Genomic DNA, 24,415 nt, shown 5'->3' on the forward strand with positions numbered 1-24,415 from the left:
TTTATTCGTGCTTTCCCTATGAGTATTTGCTTTTTCCAGGAAGGTGTATTCTTTAGTGTTTTTTCATGCAACTTATTGCTCATCTGTAGTGTGAAAATAGTTGCTCCAATGCAGCTGTATAAGTTCAGGTTGTGGATGGGCCACAATGGAGAGCTGTGGTGTTGAGGCCGAATGCAGTGTGAATTCCTCACAGTGCCTGTCAGTGGATCAAAAAGGGGTTGGAAATACAGGTTCATCCAACCCTTGGTCTCTCTGCAGAAAACACAGACCAATTGCCAGATGTGTCACTTGTAATTTTGATTATATGCAAAAATATATAATGGAGGTGCACACCTGTCAAAATATGTAGAGGGAGAAAGGTATAGTGTTATAGATAGGACCAAAGTTTCCATAGCAAAAGTGTGTTTTGTTTCGACAATAACATTGGCGCCGCGTGACGAATCTTGAAGAAATTTTCACACAAAGTCCCTTTTTTGGTTCAGCGGCTGTGTTGAAAATTTCGGGGTGATTCGCCAAGCAGGGGTTGAGAAAGAAGGGGGGTTGCAAAACTCGTTTTCTCAATGTTATGTCTATTGAGGGTTTTCATATTTTTTTAACACGACTACAGCCCGAATCACTGAATGGAATTACACCAAATTTGACAGAAAGCTAGATGTTGGTTCGGAAAGCGCACTTTTTGTGGTTTGGTGTATATCCAATCAGGAGTTTCATAGATACTTTGGTTTAAATATATAGATATCTGGCAGCCCAAAATCCTACTGAAATTTGATTGTCTGCCAACACTTCAACCAGGAAGTGTTGGCAGCCATCTTGGGACCAATGTACATGATAGCATACTATTGAAATGCATTGTAGTGAATGGCAGGTTTTGAGCGTCACAAAAAGGAAAACCTATGAAGGGTGATAACAGATTGGAGTTACAATATAAATCATTTGTTACCATACACATTTTAGGAATTATGGTGTGATCTAAGGTAATTTTACCCTGTGGAAAAGCCTTCTGCAGGGATTTCAAGAATCATGTTTGAGAGAAAACTGTTTTCTCATCATTTCCCCGTAGACGTTATGGAAGGTACTCCAGAAGCTAAAATGAGAGCATATATTCTGTAAATACACACTATCTTTCTTAGCCATATGAAAATGAAGTTTGACATGTGATTTCCTTGTGTTCTACTGCAGCCTCTCAGTGTTCTAAAGAATAACTGGAGTGCTAATGGTGTTACTTATGACAAAAGTATGGCACACCTGCAGCCATTTTGATTCAATCAAACTGGTAAAGCTTAAAACATTTAATTTAGAAAGGAACAAAATTAGGGGGTTCAGTTTATCATAGAAATTATAGTTAGTGCGGTAGAAAGAAAAATGAGGACACATTTTAGGTGAGTTCTCTAATAACTTCCTCTTCTATTTCATTAAAACATTCTGACATGCAGGCTGACACATACAGACTGAAACATGCACTTTTAACACATGCAAACTGTAACATGCACAGTGAACACCAGAAGCAAACTCCTAGTTAACTCGCTCGTGATCAACAGTTTTACTACAGTGTTCTAATGAGCAACTAGAGTGCTAACATTCTAAATTTATGCCAAAGGTGTGGCACATATGAACGGCAGCTTGATGGAATCAAAGTAGAAAACTGAAAGCATTTTCTACTGAGGATACTGCAGTAAATGATAAAATGAGGGAGCTTCATAACAAATAAGTCTTCCAAGATGCCAACCGGAGAAAAAAGAGCCGGAAAAAAATTACAAATAACACCTAAATGTAGCCCAAATGCAGCCCAATGACAAAAGTGTGCAAAGCAGTTTATTATGTTGTGTTTTGTGCAGTTTTATATGGCACAGACTCGACCCAAGGTATAGGAGTGACTTACGTAAGCATCAACAAGGACACCTTCATTTTGGTTTTAGCATACATAACAACATTTTAGAAGAGGGGCCTTCAAACTGTGGGACGTGACCCCGAGGGGGGCCGTGGAGTGATACAAAGGGGGTCGCGCATTCTCAGTCACACTTCTGCCCAGGCCCATAGGACTACAAGGGCTTCACCCCCCGCCTCCCCTGTTGTGTGTCTCAGCCTGGGCTGCTGCAGTGCAGCTCGAGCTGCTGTGGGCTCGACTGGGCAGTGTCTGCAGTCTTAACTCCAGCATGCCCGAGTTTTGCACAGGTCTTTAAAAACCATTTGCATTTTTACATGCCTTTGTAAACTGCTTACCGAGGCATAGTTTTTTTCTGGTTCTAGTACGCTCTGGGCCCCCTCTCTGCCTATTGCTTACATTTGTATTTTACATTTACTGTTGTAGTGTGAGAATGTATTTCTTGAAAAGGAATATAAAGCAGGGTTGCCAAAAGAAAAATGCCTACCGTTTATTTTTTAAAGTGCCTGCAAAGACCTCCTCTTGACACTAAATAGAGTTATAAATAAAAAAAGTATGTATTCATTCGTTATGTGACTTTTCTGTCTTTATTCTTTTTAATTATCAGTTATGGATCATTGAGGCAGCCCTAGAACACAATTAAAAGTGCGTTTAATTTTATTTGCTGTTCTAAGTATGTACAGATAAGTGCTGAAAATACGGCTTTAGGTGACTGCTTATTTTTGTACTGTCTGGGACATCAAAATAATGAGCTGGCAACCCTAATCATAAGACTGGAAGTCTGTTGCAGGATCAGCACATTATTTATTTCCTCCACCTGCGATCCCTGCTTAAGGCCATAATAGCAATAGTTTAACTTATATCTGAAACCCTACGCTGCCGTCAATAACATGCTGAGTTACTTTAAGTGTCTGGGAATGCACCCTGCATTCAGACAACTCACTCCTCATTCTCGCCCTTCACTTTCACCCTCATCCTGCACTCACAGCGATCACAATGCACTCACACTGATCACCATGCACTCACACCATTCACCCACTCACCCTGCACTGAGTGATCACTGCACTCACAATGCGCTTGCGCTGTTCACCCTATATCTTACCCTGCAGTCACATGAGCACACTACTCAGCCTACACTCATGTGACACTTCCCTCACCTGTCCCCCTCACTGCTCACTCTGTAATCTCACTCAAACAACCCCATCACTAACCACGCATTCATTTGTCCGACTCTGCACTTACATCCACACTCAAATTCATATGGTCACCTCACTCACCCCGCAGTTACTCCTCTCACCCTAATCTCACACTGTTGCATCGCTCACCGAGCACTCACATGGCACTCCTGCCACCCACACAGTTCAGAGGCTTAATATGCCTGCTACAAAGAACGTATACTATGCAGATCACAGAACTGAGTGTGAGTAAACTATAAGTAGCGCTATAAAAAAAGAAATGTTTGTCAGAAAGGTGCTATTGAGAGATGAGGTGCATTGTTGGTGAGTGATTGTGAGGGAATTCATGGAGAAGGAGGAAACGGGGGGCACCAAAAAAGACTGTTGCGCCATGTGCATCCAGTGCTAGGGCCAGCCCTGGCTGGGAGTGTTAGCCACCCCGAAGTTTGGATCTAGGGGCGCCCCTGCTTCAGCCTATTATTAATATTTACATTTGTAGTGCGCTACTGTTACCAAAAGGTGTCCTGGGGCTAATAACCATTTGCTGCCTGAAGGCAAATGAGAAACACACAGAAGGGAAAGGAGAACCAGCCATATGAGGTAACCTACAGAGCATAGAGCCTTTATATCTTCCTAAAGGATAATAGATTCTTGGTGGAGCGTAGCCTGCACCAAAACATCGAGACAGACAATTCATGCCTTCCTGAATTAGGGAAGAACAAGCAGAGTGGCATTGGCCGAGAGGAATATACAGGTCTGACCCGTATGCTCGTGGAGGAGAGATGAGAGGATGAGAGAGGACAGCGAGGGAGTGAGAGAATTCGATTGAAGAGGTCAGGGCTGAGGAGAAATGTGAAGTGCCGAAGGGAAGTGTGGACACGCAAGAAGTGAGTGTGAGCGAAAGGTGAGGGCTACTGTTAAACTATGAGAGAAGATAGCTGAGAGATGATCAGTGACCTAAAAAGATAATTTGATGCGCCATGGGTGAGAGACAGAAGAGATAGGGACAGAGAGAGAGTACTGGGGTGGGTGCTGAGTAGTGATTAATTTGTAATAAAACATGTGCCAGGACCCTCACCAGTAGGCCACTGCAACTTTAAACACCCACCCTGCGCAGCCAATGAAAATACCTATGCAACTACCAACTATAACACTTGTACAAGTGTGACTATTCAGACTATTTCAAGCCCCCAAAGCTATAAGAATGGCATGGGTGTCAGGGGTTTATAGAGTTTATTGTATTAATAAAGAGCTGTTCTGCTTATCTCTAAATTACACAGACAGAGCCACCATGTGGAAGACTGTCATAGTGCCAGTGTGCACAATTAGATGCCAGTGCGGAGCACTGGAAACCACCTGCTCAAATTAGGCACTGGTGCTGAGGTAACAGGGGAGAGGGCATTGGTTGAAGAAGGTGTGGAAGAACAAAGGGGAGATTTGAAAGATGAACGGGGGGACTGGAGAGTTGTACGATACAAATAGACAAAAATGTTAATGGAGAGACTTGAGGTGAATGAGAAGTGCACGGGAGGTGACGGGCCAGAGAGGCCATGAGATAAATGCTAGACACTGTTAGAGATGAGGGCAGTGAAAATACAGAATGTCAAGAGGTGATTAAAGGTGAAGTGAGAGGTTGAATGGGGAGAGTTCAGAAGTTGTAAAAAGGGGTGAAAGATGGCCTGCAAAGTGAGAGAGGGATCCGGGGTTGGGAGAGGAGAAAAGAGAGGGATGGAAGGGAAGGAGTGAGAGGAAAGCGGCATGGGTAAACTGCTTTATTCTGCACGAGACCACCAGGGTTTTAAGGGACCCCTGCTGCTCCTGGCCAGGGCCAGGTGAGCTTCTAATGTGGCAACACGTATTCCTGTGGAGTGGAAGGCCCTCCACAAAGGTTGACTAGACATCTTTCTGATGTTAGTTGCTGTATTTTGGTTATAAACTGGTACTAATGAGCTGACATCTTTCCTCAGTATTACAGTGTGTAAAAAATGTCAAAATAATGAAGCAATGCTATCCCAAAATATGCGGCACCACATAACATTATTTACATTTTCTTCCCACACAATTTAGTCAAGCCTGTCACATAATTTGGTCCTCACCTGCCTCATAATTCCAAGAGCCCTGCCTACAGGTTTAGAAATTTTTGTCAGGAGGGGGTCCTTATACCTCAAAATGTTGACAGGGGGTCTCGGTATCCAAAAGTTTGAAGACCTCTGTTTTTGAACAAAGTAAATGGGAGATCTTTAAAAAATAATCAGGAGAATGTGTTTCCCCCATTGACTTCTATTGAAGCAGAGGCAATTTTATGAAAATTAAGCCATTTCTTGCTTAAAAAATCGTGAGTCTCCCGCTGAATCGGGACTATTGGCTTGTATGGTTTTAGGCATGGGAGATTAAGTGATTTGCCCAGAATCACAGGATGTCGAGCTGATGCCGAAACTCAAACCTGGTTCCCTATTTGCAAAGTCTGAAGCTGGCTTTAACAGCACATCTCTCCCTTAAGTGTAACATATAATCAAGTGATCAACGGGATAAAAAAACATAAAAATAGCAAATTATTTAAAAGTGCTTTGTTGCTATACGAGAACTAAGAAAATATGTCCTCATTTTAATTGTTTAGAGCACTCACCATAATTTCTATGGTAATAAGACCCTCTCACGGAGGAGGGGTAGAGGTAACAAGTTGACCACGTTGTGCAGGTGAGAGGAGCAGTGGCAGCACAATGGACCATGGAGGGCAGGGAAAAGGGGGGCAGGGGCATCAAACCAACCATGAAGTACAGGCAAGAGAGGCTGTGGTAATACAAAAGAACATTGAGGGTAGAAGGAAGAGGCAGTGGCAGTACTATCATACATGCCAACAGACCTGATTCAGGCAGGAGACTCTTGATGTTTTTAAGTTCAAAAAGCCTTCATTTTATTTGTCCCCTGCCTAAAATCTTCTCTTTTTCAATGTAAGTCAATGGGGAAAATCAACTCCCCCAGGTTTTGTTTTTGCAAAATCTCCTTCTTATCAAGTTCAAAAATGTTGGCAAGCTTGGTAGATTGGATCACGGAGAGCAGGAGGAATCGGGTATTGACACAGACTCAGATAGGAGATGACAGGAGGTAGATGGGCAGGGGCACCAAACTGACCTTACAGGGCAGGCGTCAGGGGTTGCAGCAGCACAACACATCACACAGCGCAAGCGGGACGGCAGTGCAGCAAACGGACCATGGAAAACAAAGGGCGGGAACAAGGCCATGCACAGAAAGCAGAGGGGAAAGAGGCAAGGGCAGCAAGCTGACCGTAGCGGACAGACAGAAGGGACAGTTGCAGCATAACAGACCTTGAAGGGCGTGGGGGGGGGGCAGGGGAACGGCAGAGGACCAAAAAAGGCAGAAGAGAGAGGTTATGGTGTGCACATGAAAAACGGAGGGCAAGAGGCAAGGGGGCAAGGCAGGAGCAGCAAGCTGACCATGGAGGGCATGTGTGATGGGAATTGGAAGCACAACACACCATTGAGGGCAACAGTGAGACTATAATGGCATTCATAGAGCCAACAGAGGGAAGGTGGGAGTTGGTCAGAGGCAGCAAGCTGACCACACAGGGTAAGTGGGAGGGGCTGTGGCAGTACAGAAGACCCTGCATGGCAAGCAGGAGGGTTAGTGGCAGTGTAACAGCCATAGTAGGCGAGAGGGAGGAGACAGGGGCATGCACAAAAGACCATGGAGGACAGAAGGGAGGTGTAGGGGCTGGACATAGACAAAAGAGGACGGGGGAAGGGACTTCACAACAGACCATGCAGGCAGACAGGAGGAGCAGTTGCAGCACAACAGAGCATGGAGGGCAGAAGGGAGTGGCAGGAAAATGGACCAGGGAGGAAAAGTGGGAGGGGATAGGGGCATGGAACTTGGACAGGCAGGATCGAGGTGGCAGGGACAGGCGGCAGCCATCTGACCATGGTAGGCAGTGGCAGCTTGACAGAGCACTCAGAGTAGATAGGAGGGTGGCAGGTCCATGGATTATGGTGGGCAGAAGTGAGGGAGCAGGGGCATGCACACAGACATCAGAGGGCAGAGGGAGGAGAGTAGGTACAGCAAGCTAGGCATAGATGCTAAGCAGGAGGACAATGATGCTGCATAGAATTGGGGAACAGAGCGCAAGATGAGTGGGAAGGGACATTGAGTTAAATGGAAGGCAGTAGCAGCACATCGGACCGTGCAGGCCAGGAGAGAGGGACTAGTGCATGGACTCGGGCAACAGAGGGTAGGGAGGAGGTGGATGAGGCAGAAAGCTAACTGTTTAGGGAAGGCAGGAGGGCAGTGGCAGAATAACGGCCACACATGGCTGTAATGAGAGAGCAGGGTCATGAACATGGACAGTGAATGGCAAGGAGGAGGGGGCAGGAGCAGCAAGCTTGGGTGGAGGCAGCACAATGCCAGGCCAGGCCCAGCGCTCAACCCCACCTCACTGTGCATTGTGATGGGCACCTTGCTTCATGTTAAAAAAAACAAAGGTTACAGGGACGTAACAGTTAGGAAATAGAATTTTAAAAAACTTAGAAATTCACTTGAACAAAACAAAGGTTACAGGGACATTATAGTTAGGCTCAGATTTCACTCATACAAAACCAGTGAAATTTAGCAGTTATAGTTAGCTGAGCTAACTATAACTCGTGCCGCAGCAATGCACTGCTTATGACCTCACATATTACATTACTCATGACATGGTCAGTGACATGGAACCAACAAACCCTACAAGTGGGTAGAAAATGTGGCGTTACTGCCAGAGCTGCTGACTTTGGAGTTGGGGAACCAGGTTCGAGTCTCGGCTTCGGCTCAATATCCTATTATTCTGGGTGAATCAATTAAAATCCCCATGCCTATCAAAAATGAATGTGTCCTTAACTGGTGCTCAAGCGCCGGTGTTGATGAATAAGTGCCGGTGCTGAGCCCTGGAAACTACCGGCTCAAATTAAGTACTGATATGTACGTATATATGTGTATATATATATATATATATATATATCTATATGACGCTCGAGCTTTTCTTCAGTTTAGCAAGAAAAGAAAAGAAGCAGCACTCAAGGAGCTTTGTGATTTTCACGGTGATTTATTTTGGGAAAAACCAAAATATATATATATATATATATATATATATATACACACACACACACATATATATGTGCGTGTGCATATATATATATATACATATATATATATATATACATATATATACACATATATATATTAGTCCTTTTACTCGTTTGTAAATAAATTCATCACTCTACTACCTATCTGAGGATTTACGTTTATATACTCTGATTGCTGCACGCGTGGACGGTGAATGGGAGGTCTGCACCTGATCTCTTTTCGTCGTACATTGACGAGCAGGAACATTGTTTAATATATATATATATATCACTTGCACACTTTCCATAGAAAAGATGAGAGGCCACAAGGGGAGTAGGGAACAGGCAGCCGTTTATTTCAGAGGTCCCGGAAATGGCGAATGCATTTCGGCTTAACAGCCTTTTTCAGCGCCTTCCTCCTTAACGAACCATTCCCCAATGAACTCCTCCTGTGAATAAATATCTGTAGGCACTGAGTTCCCTCCCCGTAATGCGTTCTGCACAGCGATGACAGTCCGTGTTGAATGTTGCGGACTCCAAGTCCCAGCATGCACAGTCTCGGCAAAGTCAGGTAGCTGGTGTGGGGGGTGGAAAATGTAGTTTTGTGCCCACGCAGGAGGGCGGGGTGGTCGATGAACGACAAACATCACGGTGCCAGTCCTGTGTCCCCTCTGACTGCAGCGCCCTTCCTCCCAGGTCAGATATGAAACAGGGGCGGTCAAATGCGAGACAGTTTGCCCCGTCGAGATGAATTATCTCAGTCTGTTTCCTCCGTTCTGAGAATCTTGGCGGACTCCCGGGGTTATCGATCCTTCGATTAACATAAAGCTGCGAGCAGCGCGGTGCCAGTGAATCCCGGAGTCACTTGTAGCTGCAGGGCCATCTCTTCTGCGCGTCTGGCTGCGCAGTATACAACACTTGCCCACTTTCCATAGAAAAGACGAGAGGCCACAAGGGGAGTAGGGAACAGACAGCCGTTTATTTCAGAGGTCCCGGAAATGGCGAATATATATATATATATATATATCAAGGCTCCAACTCCACTACTCACGAATCACTCTCTGGCGGGTGCGGTTTGCGGCCGTGGACAACCGCTCAACATCAACGCTCCAATTCTTAAAATTACATTAAGAATACCGCACTCACAGAGGGGGATAAAGCATAATCCTCTTTAATCTCGACAAACGCGTTTCAGCTACAAGCCTTCGTCAGTGTCAAGACGGCATGTTAATAAAGCTTCCGTGTTGGTATACATTGACATCGAAAGGGGACAGAGACCGCTATGGAAACAGAGCCCCATCTTGGATTTTTACAATGCTGTGTAAAACAACCCGCCATCTTAAAGGCCAAAGAAGGCTGACGGCTGAAATGCGTCTGTTTGTTGTTGTCCGCTTGAAATAAAGGTTATTCAAGCGCCCCATGAGTGCGGACTTTTCTTTCCAGAAACAGAAAAGTGGAGCGATAATTTATTGCGGATTCCATAGCCACATATCCGTACCCGCCCACGAGTGCTTCCTGACAAAAGTGGAGGGGAAGCGTTAATATATATATATATATATATATTTATGCTGGTGGAGAGGAGGAGAAAATAAACCACGTTATTTCACGAACTTTGGTGTCCGAGAGATCTGTACCTGTGATAATTGCAGCGCCAAGGGCTGAATAGACAGGAATTTGTTTATATAAATATATATATATATATATATATATATATATATATATATATATATATATATATATATATATTATCCACCAAGAAAGAATTAATGTCCGCACTCGCTCAATTCGATAAATTGGGTTTTATTAGACAGACTTCAAACAGCCCCCTTCACCTACGCGTTTCGACCGCAGGTCTTGTTCACAGTGTTACCACTAGTCCATTGTCTCTTTTTAATTTGTATACCTTCTAGTCCATTTAGGCACATAATGGTGCATTCTGGGTGAGGTAGTTTTTCAATTATTCTTGAAAACATTAACGTTCGTTTTGCAGTGCATTTTTTGACATTTTTCAGTACTTCAAGTCACCAGTACTTTCCAAGTGGTTCAAAAGGATATCTCATGCCATTGATATTCGTTTTTTACATGGGAACATCCCATTAACCCTTTGTAGGGGTTTATAGCGACACACAGTTCACAGGCAATCCATCTTGTAATCTTCAGACGTTTGCTGTTGAATTATATCTGGTTTGATTCGGATCTCAGTGCCCATTTGATGATTTCCTTTTACCATAAATTGGAGTGTTCTCTGACTACTAAGTGGGCTCAGTGCCCATAAGATCCTATAATGTGACCTGTCTTGTATCAATGTCTGGCATTCATGGTGTTTCGAGCAATGGTCCGGTTTGTGTCCCTCACAATTTGTTTCACAGGTGGACATACATTTCTTCGTCCATATTAACTCCTTTCGGTGTCTTCGTTTTAAATCTGATAATCAGGCGTGACTCCAAACGTCTCAGTTTGAGTTTTCTGTTACCCCCTCTTTCATCTGGAAGGATAGTGGCCAGACCACTGTAGCGTACATCTTTCCAGGTTTTTCCAGTGTGTTGGAGCATATGTTTCGCTATTGGATAGGATGTATCGCCATTTTGGATGGCCCTGACGTGTTCCAATATCCTTTTTTGCAGAGGACAAGTGGTCATTCCAATGTAGCGTTTTCCGCATGCACAGGTCAACATATATACCACATGGGTGGTTTTGCATGTGATGGAATCTTCGATGTTGAAGACCTTCCCTTGTGGGTCTGTCAGTGATTTTAAAGATTGTCCTATTGTGCATGCCTTACATTGATGGCATTTGTTAAACCCTTTTTGCCTCGATGTTAGCCAATCCTTTTTCTTCTTTAACGGGAAATGACTCCTTACAAGTTTGTCTTGTAGTGAGGGTGGTTTTCTGAATGTCATAAACGGGTATTCGCTCAGTTGTCCACCGATGTCTGGATCTTTTTTGATGACATTCCAATACTTGTTAAGTATTCTCCTTACATTTTGACTTTCTTTACTGTACGTAACAATCATCCTTATTGGTTCAGTTTGTCCTTGTGTTTTCTCAACTTCTGTTTTATTGATCAAAGTTTCTGTTCTGCTTAGTGTTCTGGCCTTAAGTTCTCCCTTTTTAACATCATTGTACTTGTATCCTCTTTTTAGGAATCTGTTGGTAGTTTCTTTGTACTTGCGGTTCATTTCCTTTGTGTTGGAACAATTTCTTTTCATGCGGACAAACTCCCCATAAGGGATGCTTCTTTTTAGGTTTGTAGGATGGAAACTGTCCCCGTGTAGTACACTGTTCGTGGCTGTACTTTTACGGTGTACTGTAGTTTCCAATTGTCCATTTTCTACATATACCTTAGTATCCAGAAAGATTATTTCCTTGTTACTAATTGCCGATGTAAATTTTAACCCCATTTCATTGTTGTTCAGTTCATTGAGATACTCAGTGAATTCCTTTTCCGTGCCGTTCCAGATAAGGAACAGATCGTCGATGAAACGTAGCCAAAGTATAACTTTGGATGTATGGTGTTCATTCTCTTCTCTCCAAGCTATTGTTCTTTCCCACTAACCCATTGCTAGGTTGGCGTAGCTCGGAGAGAATGAAACTCCCATGGCGGTTCCATATCGTTGAGCATAGTATGTCTTGTTGAAAAGAAAGATGTTATTGTTAAGGCATAGTTCTGTCATTTCTTTGATCATCCGCCAATGCTGAAATTCTTCCAAGGGTTTTTGTTTGAAGAAGAATTCCATTGCTGTTAGGCCCATATTGTGAGTTATAGAAGTATATAAGGATACTACATCGATGGTTGCCAGTAGATATCCATCTACCCATGCGATGTTCATCAGGTTACGTAGGAAGTCTCCTGTGTCCTTTATGTAGGATGTTAATGTGGGGACTATCGGTGCCAGAAAGTGATCCACATAGATGGAAAGGTTCTCATATATAGAGCCGCAGCTTGCTATAATGGGTCTTCCAGGAGGTCTTCTGAGTGTTTTATGCACTTTCGGCAGAAAGTACATAGTTGGCATAATAGGTTCCTCCGTTGTCAAGAATTCCACTTCCTGGGTGGTTAGTAGTCCTTGGTTTTGCCATTTGGTGAGCTTGCTGTTAAGCTCCACAATCATCTCGTTGATTGGATTCTTTTTTAATTTTTCATAGTTTTTGGTCTCACCCAGTTGACGCATGGCTTCCTGCATGTAATCGGTTTTTTCCATTAGGACTATATTCCCGCCTTTGTCGGCGGGTTTTATTTCCAGTGACTCATTCTCCATAAGAGACTTCAAGGCTTTGCGTTCCAAGTTAGACATATTTTCTTTTTTTCCCTTTTGTACATTATTTTTCATTTTTTCAAGATCTCCATTGACCAATTCAAAAAAAGCATCAATTTTGTTGACTGGATACAATATTGGGCAAAATCTAGATTGTTTCCTGAATTTTGTTTTTTGATGTTGCTCGATATTCAGTCCCATTTGTTGTAGAGCTTGACTGTCTGTTATTGTGGAATCCTCCACCTCATGGGCAAGTTCCAATGCAGTGCGCATCGCTGGTATTTCTGCAATTGTAATCTGCGCTTCATTTGCATCAATGGTGTTGATATTTTGGTTGCTATTCTCAGGTTGTATCCCTCTTCTTTTGAAAAATTTCGCCAATTTAAGTTTGCGTGTATATCTGTATAGGTCAATTTTGGTTTCAACTGGGTCAAAGTGGGTTTCCGGGCAGAATGTTAAGCCTTTATTCAAGAGGTTCTCCTCAGCCCTAGTTAGCACATGTTTGGACAAATGTATGATTAAATATGGATCTGGTTCTTTTTCTTCCATCATTTGTTGGTTACTCGATTTCTCAAGTGGTACCCCCTTGTTTTTTCTGGAGCTTCTTCTGATTTTTCTTCGTTTTTTTCTGGCTTTGTTGTCCTCTTCCCCTCGCTTTTGTTCTTTGTTGTCTCTGGCCTCTTCCTCTCCCTCGTCCCCTTCCTCTTGATTGTTGTTGGTCTAAGTACACCAACTTCACCTCTTCTAAAAAAGGTGTTCTTGTTCCGCGGGTCTCTTGATCTTCACTCTCGCTCCAGTCCGTATCTGATTCGCTCAAAGTTGTGTTGGGGGTTTCTGGCTGTGGTTGTGTTTTCAATTGTTGTTTCAGATGGTCAAATCTTTTAGCGAATGTCAATATCCTCCCACATGAATAGTCCTGCTAATCTCTTCTGTATTTGCGTTCTTTGCGTTCTTCTACCTCCGTCTCATGTTTGTCAAGTGTGGCCTCCATATCTTTCCTATGTTTCTTGGCCTCATCTTCTTTTCCATGAGACAGTATATGGGATTCTATCTCCGCTATTTTTTCATGCAATTCATCTACATCAATTTTGGCATATTTCACAATGATTCTAATCATATTGATGGAGCACTGCATGTTGTTATTGCCCCAATCAATGAGCATTTCTGGACGTGTATCCGGATGGTTCGGGAGAGTGAAAATTCTTAAGCCTCTGGGGACCATTTTGCATTCAAGATATTTTTCTAATGTAAGAATTTCCCAGCTTTTGGTGATTTCTTTTTTCAGGAGTCTTTCCAATTTCAAAAATAATTGTTTCAGTGTCATTAATCCAGGTTCAGTTTCTATTGGTTTTTCCCTTTCCGTGTTAGTGGTACTTTCGGCTTTTTTCCCTTTTTGGAACATTGTTTGAGCTCGTATTGCTCGTTTGTTTGCTCTTTCTTCCATGTTTGCCAGAACTTCCTGCCTTGGTGCACAAACGGTAATAGTTCCCTTAAAAAACTGTTCTTGTGGCTGGAGGAACGTTTTTTATAACAGTCTCTCTGTACCAAACAAATTGAGCGCGTTATTTCAAGCAGTTGCGATCACAGGTTTTCAGTTTCTCTCGCCAGTACGCTTGTGTTATCTGCAACGCACGCCGCGGCTCCACTGGGCGTTTCCGTATTGTGAGAGTACACAAACAAACAAACACACGCTAAGCGCTCTCACCTTTGTCTTTGCTCGTGAGGCGCCGCGTACTGTGTTCTCTTCCTCCTTCAGTAGCGGAATGCCACTTGCGGTTTCCCAGTGTAAAATTATTTATTCCCAGTTTCCTTTCTCTTCACGTTTGCTGCTCCGTTCCGATAACTCCGTTCCGCAGCAGTTACTCCGTGATGAAATGCCGATTGCGCTTCAGCTCAAGGCAGGGATTCACTGGGAGTTGCCGGGTGCAACTTCCTCTTCGTACATTTTCCACCAAAACGTTCACTCGGAAGTGCACTCTTTGCACGGCTGGTGCTGGACAGTGGGGATGAACGTTCCCCCACTGCAAATTATCCACCAAGAAAGAATTAATGTCCGCACTCGCTCAATTCGATAAATTGGGTTTTATTAGACAGAGACTTCAAACAGCCCCCTTCACCTGCGCGTTTCGACCGCAGGTCTTGTTCACAGTGTTACCACTAGTCCATTGTCTCTTTTTAATTTTTATACCTTCTAGTCCATTTAGGCACATAATGGTGCATTCTGGGTGAGGTAGTTTTTCAATTATTCTTGAAAACTTTAACGTTCGTTTCACCCCGAGTGTGCTGGGTATGCTCAGACGTGAGTCCCAGGCTCTCCACACCACTGGAGTCAAGCTATCCAGGCTGATGAAGGCTGATAGCCAGAAACCGGTCCTTGGATGCTTGATTCCGGTCTGGGAAAGACATGGCTTGGTAGTTCGGACTGGACTGTTCCCATGAGGCACACGGTCAGAGCTGATTTGCATATAGCCAGTGTCTAAACCAGGGTGGCGTGGAGTGCAAAAAAACAATGGATTTAGGCCCAGATCCTTGCACTGGGATGAATGTATGACATTGTTCTACATTCTGTCCATCAACTGTGTTTTTTGCAATCAATGTAAGGCATGCACAATTGGACAATCTTTAAAATCACTGACAGACCCACAAGGGAAGGTCTTCAACATCGAAGATTCCATCACATGCAAAACCACCCATGTGGTATATATGTTGACCTGTGCATGCGGAAAACGCTACATTGGAATGACCACTTGTCCTCTGCAAAAAAGGATATTGGAACACATCAGGGCCATCCAAAATGGCGATACATCCTATGCCATAGCGAAACATATGCTCCAACACACTGGAAAAACCTGGAAAGATGTACGCTACAGTGGTCTGGCCACTATCCTTCCAGATGAAAGAGGGGGTAACAGAAAACTCAAACTGAGACGTTTGGAGTCACGCCTGATTATCAGATTTAAAACGAAGACACCGAAAGGACTTAATATGGACGAAGAAATGTATGTCCACCTGTGAAACAAATTGTGAGGGACACAAACTGGACCATTGCTCGAAACACCATGAATGCCAGACATTGATACAAGACAGGTCACATTATAGGATCTTATGGGCACTGAGCCCACTTAGTAGTCAGAGAACACTCCAATTTGTGGTAAAAGGAAATCATCAAATGGGCACTGAGCCCCGAATCAAACCAGATATAATTCGACAGCAAACGTCTGAAGATTACAAGATGGATTGCCTGTGAACTGTGTGTCGCTATAAACCCCTACTGTTTATTTATAAAGTTTTATATAGCGCGAACATGATCCCGAAGGGTATCAGAGCGCTTTACAATTTGAGGGAGAGGGAGGTAAAAGTTGCAGTACAATCATCAAAGGGATAACAACACAAACAAATCAAATATGCACATCAAACAAGAAGGTTACAATCGAAGGGACAAGGGTAAGATAATGACTGGAACATAGCGAACTGGGCCTACAAAGGGTTAATGGGATGTTCCCATGTAAAAAACGACTATCAATGGCATGAGATATCCTTTTGAACCACTTGGAAAGTACTGGTGACCTGAAGTACTGAAAAATGTTAAACAAATTCACTGCAAAACGAACGTTAAAGTTTTCAAGAATAATTGAAAAACTACCTCACCCAGAATGCACCATTATGTGCCTAAATGGACTAGAAGGTATAAAAATTTAAAAGAGACAATGGACTAGTGGTAACACTGTGAACAAGACCTGGGGTCGAAACGCGTAGGTGAAGGGGGCTGTTTGAAGTCTCTGTCTAATAATACCCAATTTATCGAATTGAGCGAGTGCGGACATTAATTCTTTCTTGGTGGATAATTTGCAGTGGGGGAACGTTCATCCCCACTGTCCAGCACCAGCCGTGCAAAGAGTGCACTTCCGAGTGAACGTTTTGGTGGAATATTTATATATATATATATATATATATCCAACCAAAACAGGAACCTCATTAAGGAAAACCACCGGACATCACAATTCACGCTGTTTAATGGCAATCTTCAGGCAGCAAGACTTAGGCAGACAGTGACTTTCAAAGTATAGCCAGACGCGTTTCAAGAGCTAGCGCTCTCTTCTTCAGTGGCACAAGTTGTACTGAGCAGCAGCGCATTCCAGGTGAGTTTAAATGTTCCCGCCCGGATGGGCGTGGCCGACAGCTCGGCTTTGTGGATAATGTAGTTAAAGGCGCGCTCGCTGCTCTGCATTAATTTTCAAAGTAAATCCCAAGTGGGTGAAAGTTACATCGCTGCCAGCTAGTCACCTTGAATTCTTAATGCCATCGTGGTGTGAACAGGCTTCACCCTGCAATGCCGCCTGCTCTTGTCCTTCCTTTCAGCAAACATCATTACGAGTCTGAATAGGATCCGCTTGGTAGCGATGGGTTTTCTTTGCGACCGAGGATCAGCCGCTATAAATCCAACCAAAACAGGAACCTCATTAAGGAAAACCACCGGACATCACAATTCACGCTGTTTAATGGCAATCTTCAGGCAGCAAGACTTAGGCAGACAGTGACTTTCAAAGTATAGCCAGACGCGTTTCAAGAGCTAGCGCTCTCTTCTTCAGTGGCATAAGTTGTACTGAGCAGCAGCGCATTCCAGGTGAGTTTAAATGTTCCCGCCCGCATGGGCGTGGCCGACAGCTCGGCTTTGTGGATAATGTAGTTAAAGGCGCGCTCGCTGCTCTGCATTAATTTTCAAAGTAAGTCCCCTGTTTTGGTTGGATTTATAGCGGCTGATCCTCGGTCGCAAAGAAAACCCATCGCTACCAAGCGGATCCTATTCAGACTCGTAATGATGTTTGCTGAAAGGAAGGACAAGAGCAGGCGGCATTGCAGGGTGAAGCCTGTTCACACCACGATGGCATTAAGAATTCAAGGTGACTAGCTGGCAGCGATGTAACTTTCACCCACTTGGGATTTACTTTGAAAATTAATGCAGAGCAGCGAGCGCGCCTTTAACTACATTATCCACAAAGCCGAGCTGTCGGCCACGCCCATCCGGGCGGGAACATTTAAACTCACCTGGAATGCGCTGCTGCTCAGTACAACTTATTCCACTGAAGAAGAGAGCGCTAGCTCTAGAAACGCGTCTGGCTATACTTTGAAAGTCACTGTCTGCCTAAGTCTTGCTGCCTGAAGATTGCCATTAAACAGCGTGAATTGTGATGTCCGGTGGTTTTCCTTAATGAGGTTCCTGTTTTGGTTGGATTTATAGCGGCTGATCCTCGGTCGCAAAGAAAACCCATCGCTACCAAGCGGATCCTATTCAGACTCGTAATGATGTTTGCTGAAAGGAAGGACAAGAGCAGGCGGCATTGCAGGGTGAAGCCTGTTCACACCACGATGGCATTAAGAATTCAAGGTGACTAGCTGGCAGCGATGTAACTTTCACCCACTTGGGATTTACTTTGAAAATTAATGCAGAGCAGCGAGCGCGCCTTTAACTACATTATCCACAAAGCCGAGCTGTCGGCCACGCCCATCCGGGCGGGAACATTTAAACTCACCTGGAATGCGCTGCTGCTCAGTACAACTTATGCCACTGAAGAAGAGAGCGCTAGCTCTTGAAACGCGTCTGGCTATACTTTGAAAGTCACTGTCTGCCTAAGTCTTGCTGCCTGAAGATTGCCATTAAACAGCGTGAATTGTGATGTCCGGTGGTTTTCCTTAATGAGGTTCCTGTTTTGGTTGGATTTATAGCGGCTGATCCTCGGTCGCAAAGAAAACCCATCGCTACCAAGCGGATCCTATTCAGACTCGTAATGATGTTTGCTGAAAGGAAGGACAAGAGCAGGCGGCATTGCAGGGTGAAGCCTGTTCACACCACGATGGCATTAAGAATTCAAGGTGACTAGCTGGCAGCGATGTAACTTTCACCCACTTGGGATTTACTTTGAAAATTAATGCAGAGCAGCGAGCGCGCCTTTAACTACATTATCCACAAAGCCGAGCTGTCGGCCACGCCCATCCGGGCGGGAACATTTAAACTCACCTGGAATGCGCTGCTGCTCAGTACAACTTATGCCACTGAAGAAGAGAGCGCTAGCTCTTGAAACGCGTCTGGCTATACTTTGAAAGTCACTGTCTGCCTAAGTCTTGCTGCCTGAAGATTGCCATTAAACAGCGTGAATTGTGATGTCCGGTGGTTTTCCTTAATGAGGTTCCTGTTTTGGTTGTATATATATATATATATATATGTATATATATGTGTGTGCATACATGCACACATATATATTTCACAGTTTCCTCTTCATGTTTTGGGTGATACATCAAGCAGGGGCAGAGAAGAGCGCTACAGCCAAAAACATCTGAATGGAATTACACCAAATTAGTTAGAAAGCTAGATACTGACCCAGAAAATGTGCTTTTTGTGATTTGGTGCAAATTCATCCAATAGTTGTTTGAGAAAATAGGGTTCAAAATGCATAAATATCTGGACGGTTGTGTTTACCAGAGACGAACAGTAGTAACATGAGGAAGCCCTTCTTTGCAAAAAGATAAGTAAATACAGGGGATATTCATAAACCACAAGAGGCGTTCTAGTCCATGGACTGGAAAAGACACCATGGAGGAATCAAAGTGTAAGAGCAAAGGCCTAGCTGGAAGCCAGGAAGAGTCTACTATCTTCAAGAAGGCTTGAAAGGGAACATTAGAATAGGTCCGGCAGCCCATACCTTCCCTCAATATCCATCTATGCAGGTAGGTCATGAGGATGAACATACTAGAGAGGCCAACAGAGCCTTTTGATTCCCCATTGCCATAGGCAGACCCTGACGTCTCCTCACCAGTTGTCTTGAGACCTCCAGGCTCTTTCGTGTCCTCCACCCCAGCACCCCCATATTATTCCTGAAAGAGTGAAGAATATGTGCTCCAGGGTGATTTTTCTTCAGATTGTGCCTCACAGCCTCTATATTTCTTCCCTTTGCAGGCCCGAGACAGGAAGGTTTTGAATGACGTTGGTGGCGCTTCGGCCTACGGAAGAACCGCCAAGCAGTACAACATTGCAGTGAGCATCCTCATCGGCATCTGCCTGGCCATCACGCTCATTTCAGTCATTGTCACCTCTGTATCTGCTCGTTAACTGGACCATGGCCTTCTGAAATCCGCTGCCCCATTATTCTTGAGGACATGCCCCAAAGACCCCATAAAAATGGGATCCTGGAGGAGACAGAAACCCAACATGGAAAAGGACTCAAAATGGACAGCACTCTGCAAAGCTGATGTGCTCTGAAAAATACTTTGTTATACATGTTGAACATTTGGAAGAGTTGTGGCGCAGCGGCCGGGGCAACTGACTCTGGAACCTTGGGTCTCATGGTTTGATCCCCGGTGCTGGCGGCAGATCAGACCAGCACCATGCGACTCTGGGCAATAGCTTGCTTAATCTTCCCGACGGCCCCCAGAGCCTTGACACCTTCGGGTAATTGTTTGCGCTTTACAAATACTGGACATTTACATTTACATTTCCCAAGTTATTGCAAAGAAAAGCTTAATCATAAAATAAGCATTGAGCCGAAACCAGTGTGAGGAAACATTTGCCCCAGGGAAATCAAACCAGGTTGAATATATTATCCAGGGCACAAATTCCCAAATAGAGAGAAAAGAAATCCCAAGCAGACACTGTCCCAAGAGCTCATTAGAGAAGATAGTCAGTATAAAATCCGAAGTGTATCACTGCCTATAACGTGCCAGAATCCAATACTTTCATCAAGGCTCCTTAAATCAGCAAAAATAACATCACTCTCCAGTGGAGTGAGAACTTAAATGGATGCTCTATGACAACTCTTAGAATGTAGCCCCTACAGATATAACTTTGCATAAAAAAAGAAGAAACCACACAGGAAACAATGCCATTAAATTAATACAAATAAAACCAATTGGCCTAAAAAGGGAACCCAGATCATTATTTCACATGCAAGGCAGAGTGCATCACCCAACCAAGTTGTGTAAAAACCCTCTGCAAAGAAATACATATTTGGGAAGAAAAGAAAGGCTTGCAGGAGAAACTGTCAAAGGAGAGAATTACAGTGCATTTACTCCAGGAACCCATAAAGTGGGGGTCAAGATATGACAGCGGAAATAGGGAGGAGTCAAGGGGGGCGAAGTCATGAAAGCTGAGTCTCACAGTCACCATATGCATTTATTTTAAATCTGCCACAAAGAAATTGGCAATACCAAAAACATCTGACCGTAACTCTGTTCTGTTTAACTAATTGGTCACAAATAGGCTGCATATTATAATACCTTTTGGGCCACAACATCTGTTGCAGAGATCTTTGTCTGCCCAGCAAATTTTAATGGGCAAAAATAATGGTAAGATAACTCTGATAGTTGATGCAACTGCTGGAGAGATCTGTGTTTTGTCTAGTCACAGTTTTGACTCAGAAACTAGCATATAGTGTTAATGTGCTTGCAGCTAAGAACACCATGTAACATGCAGATCACAACATTGTAGAAAGATAAGGCGGTTGCTATTTTTGACAGAGATCCTTTTACTTCCTGTTCGTAAGTTGCAGTCCTTCTAATATAGCACAATGAACTATGAACCAGCATCAAGGCATAGCATGCCAACTGCAAGTAATACGTTTTCTCAATCTGTTATTATTCCAAGTTTGCAAAGAAGGGTTCCCTCGTGTAGTAATAAAGTCTTGTTAGTTCAGAAAACCTCAATCAATGCCCTACATTTTAAATCCTGACTTTGTGTTTTTCCCAAATGTGCCCTCTTAGCATATAATGTCTAGAAGTGTGGACAGTTTGTGACTCCTACACCTTATAACCCCCATTGTCTATGTAACATTTGCTGTACATTGATTTGCATTCTTGCATGATTAATTGTCTCTGTGTGTAAGGTGCTCCAACACCCTACACTAGGGTGAATAGGGCTATAAAAGAACTAAATATAAAACAAATGAGTAAGTGCAATTCAAATCATTGTGTAATTACTCATACACACAGATACATTTGGCATTCTTACAGTGCAAGCACATCTCTTACATGGGATGAGGGTTTGAATAAAGCCAAAAACCTGCATCCAAATCATAATTCATTTAAAATACTTCTGAAATGATAAGCGTTGTTCCATTCCATTGCATTGCCATCTAGATATTAGCCTCCAGATGATGCAAGCCAGAATGATACTTGAACAAAAAAGGAATGATGGTTCCTTTAAATCAGGTCTTTGTTTTGTGTCCAGCTGGAAGTGAAAATAAGAACACCGCCGGCCACCTGCAGATTGCTGCTCTGAACAGAAAGCTGACACTTGTTTGGAACTGTGTGGAGTAGAATTGTGTGGAGTGACCTGAAATTATGTGGCATTATGTTGATTGGAGTGGAAATGTGTGGAGTGGAGTGGAATTGTGTGGAGTGAAAATGAGTGGAGTGGAATTGTGTTGAACTGAGTGGGGTGGATTGGAATAGTGAGGCATGAAGTGACATTGTGTGTAGTGGAGTAGAGGGATATTGTGTGGTGTGGCATTGAATGGAGTGGCATTGTGTCATATTGTGTGGCCTGGAGTGGATTGGAATTGTGTGGAGTGGAATTGTGTGGCATGGAATGGAGTTGAAGTGTGTGGACTGGAGTAGAATTGTGTGACATTGGGTGTCACATAGTGTAATTGTATTGCATCGTGTGGAGTGTGATTGTGTGGCGTGGAGTGGAGGGGATTGGGGTGTAGTGATTCAGAGTGGCATTGTATGAAGTGCGGTGAAATTGTGTGTAGTGGAATTAAAGTGAATTATGTAGCGGCCTGGAGTGGACATGTGTGGCATTGTGTAGAGTGGAATGCAATTGTGTGTCAATGTGTGGCTCAAGAGTGTAATTATGTGGCATTTTAGGGTGTGGAGAGAAATCATGTGATGTGGAGTGGAATTGTGTAGAGTGGAATTGTGTGGCGTGGGTGAAATTGTGTGGTGTGGAGTGGAATTGTGTGGCATTGTGTAGAGCGAGGGGCATGGAGTGGAATTGTGTGGTATTGAGTAGAGTGGAATTGTGTAGGTTGTGTAGAGTGGATTTTTGTGGCATTATGTGGTTTGGAGTGGCATTGTGTGGATTGGAGTGTAACTGTCTGACGTGGAATGGAATATAGTGGAGTATAGGGAAGTGGAGTGGCATTGTGTGGAGTGGAATTGTATGGCGTTGTGTTGAGTGGAGTTGAACTGTGTGGCATAAGAGGCAAAGATGGACATCAGAGGCACTGCTGTGCACACACACCAACTATATTCCAACACAGGCATAAATCAAATGTACAGTTCTCACAGATAAATGCAGCTTTGCTGAAATGTCTAGGAAGCCTGCAAGTCTATCACCAGTATATGCAGCTGGAGCCCGGATGAAAAGTGTCCTCAAACCGGTCTAATCACCCCTACCGTCCCGTGTAACCAGGCTATGCCCTTAAGAGCAGAATGAGAGTCATGGCAGAAGGGGTACTCCTAAAATATCTGAACCAAATTCACTGAGATCCCTGTTAGCACAGTGAATGAGCCACAAACAACTATAACAAGCATTGGCAAAGCCAATACGTCTCTGCAATTCGAGAGCTACTGGCATCGTCAATGTCTTTTAGCCATGTGTTATAGAGTGGAGTGGATGTATGTGGTGGGAAATGGAATGATGTGGGTTGGATTGAAATTGTTAGTTGAATTGTGTGGCGTGGATGTATGTAGTGTTCAGTGGAGCTATGTGTCGTGGAATTCTGTGGCATGGGGCGCAGTGGAATTATGTGGATAGAAATTATGTGGTATGGAGTGTACTGGAATTATGTGGAATGGGATTTTGTGTTATGGAGTGTAATTATGTGAAGTGGTATTGTGTGCAGTGGCTTGGCATGTAGTGCAATGGAATTATGTGGTGTTAAATTTTGTTGCGTGATTTGGAATTCTGTGATGTGGATTGGATAGATGTGGTGTGTAGTGGAATTGTTTTGTGTAGTTGAATTATGTGGTTTGGTGTGGAATTATGTGGTGTGGAATGGAATTTTGTGAAGTTGAATTGTGTGGCATGGAACTGTGATGTTGAGTGAAATTATGTTGAATGCAACTATGTGGCACGTATGGAGTGTCTTTGTATGGATTGTTATGTGACAGAGTGGATTGATGAGGGTGTCTTTATGTGGTAATGAGCAGAATGTAATTAGATGGAGATTAAATATGTGGTGTTGAGTGGTATTATGTGGTGTGTGATTATGTTGTGTGATGTTATACGGTGGGCTTGTTGAATCATGGTTGTATTGTCCCATCGATGGCATCCAAGTCAATACCTATAGTAAACTGTATAAGAATGCCAATTGCAGTAGCGGTCGCCATGCAGAGTTAACAGACAGTCATAAGAATAGATAGCAAAGTGTTAATGGAACAAACAGGAAAAATAATTTTCACTGTCAAAGTATGGGGGGCATATGATCAAAGGGGGCGATAGGCAATTTTCGACGCTTTAGCGGCCGTTTTCGGCCGCTAAGCAGCGATAATACTATCGCCCTATTAGCAAGCTGTCGCTAACAGCAGTTAGCGACAGCTTGTAGGCGATAGTGAGCGGTTTGGGGCCCGCTTTGCATGTCAGCGATCTTCATCGCTAATGACATCCAAATTGGGCGTACCCAACCTGTTAGCGACTGAAAGCAGTCGCTAACATCGCTATCGCCTATTACCAACAAAGGCGTAGTGATGGAAATATTCACACTAATCGCGAATATCTCCAAAAACTAACATCTGCTCAGACCAGTTCTTAGCCATTATATCCAATGGGAGGTGGATATAATGGCTAAGACCCTGTTAGCGATAATGCGTTAATATCGCTGTATTCTCAGCGATATTCACGGATTATGCCGCTATCGCCGGGAATTTTATCGCTTTTGAGATAAACGTTGCTAATAGCACGTTATCTCAGCGATAAAATCCCGTGATGTGCGGCGATAAAAAAATTGCCGCTAACCCTACTTGCCGATAAATATCGCTATTTGTTGATAATATTCC

General features: G+C 43.6%; 1 protein-coding gene across 1 annotated transcript in view; it reads left to right on the plus strand.

Annotated features, from left to right (window-relative positions):
• Window positions 1–21,118, plus strand: part of LOC144823103 (dispanin subfamily A member 2b-like) — a 35,125-nt gene extending 14,007 nt beyond the window's left edge. The window contains exon 2 of the mRNA XM_078681280.1: window positions 19,377–21,118. Coding sequence (XP_078537406.1) covers window positions 19,377–19,529 — 153 coding nt within the window. The 3' untranslated portion in view covers window positions 19,530–21,118. The remainder of the gene's footprint in view (window positions 1–19,376) is intronic.
• Window positions 21,119–24,415: the final 3,297 nt, after the last annotated feature.

This window comes from Lissotriton helveticus, chromosome 3_1 (genome assembly GCF_964261635.1).
Source record: "Lissotriton helveticus chromosome 3_1, aLisHel1.1, whole genome shotgun sequence".
In the NCBI taxonomy this organism is placed as follows: domain Eukaryota; kingdom Metazoa; phylum Chordata; class Amphibia; order Caudata; family Salamandridae; genus Lissotriton; species Lissotriton helveticus.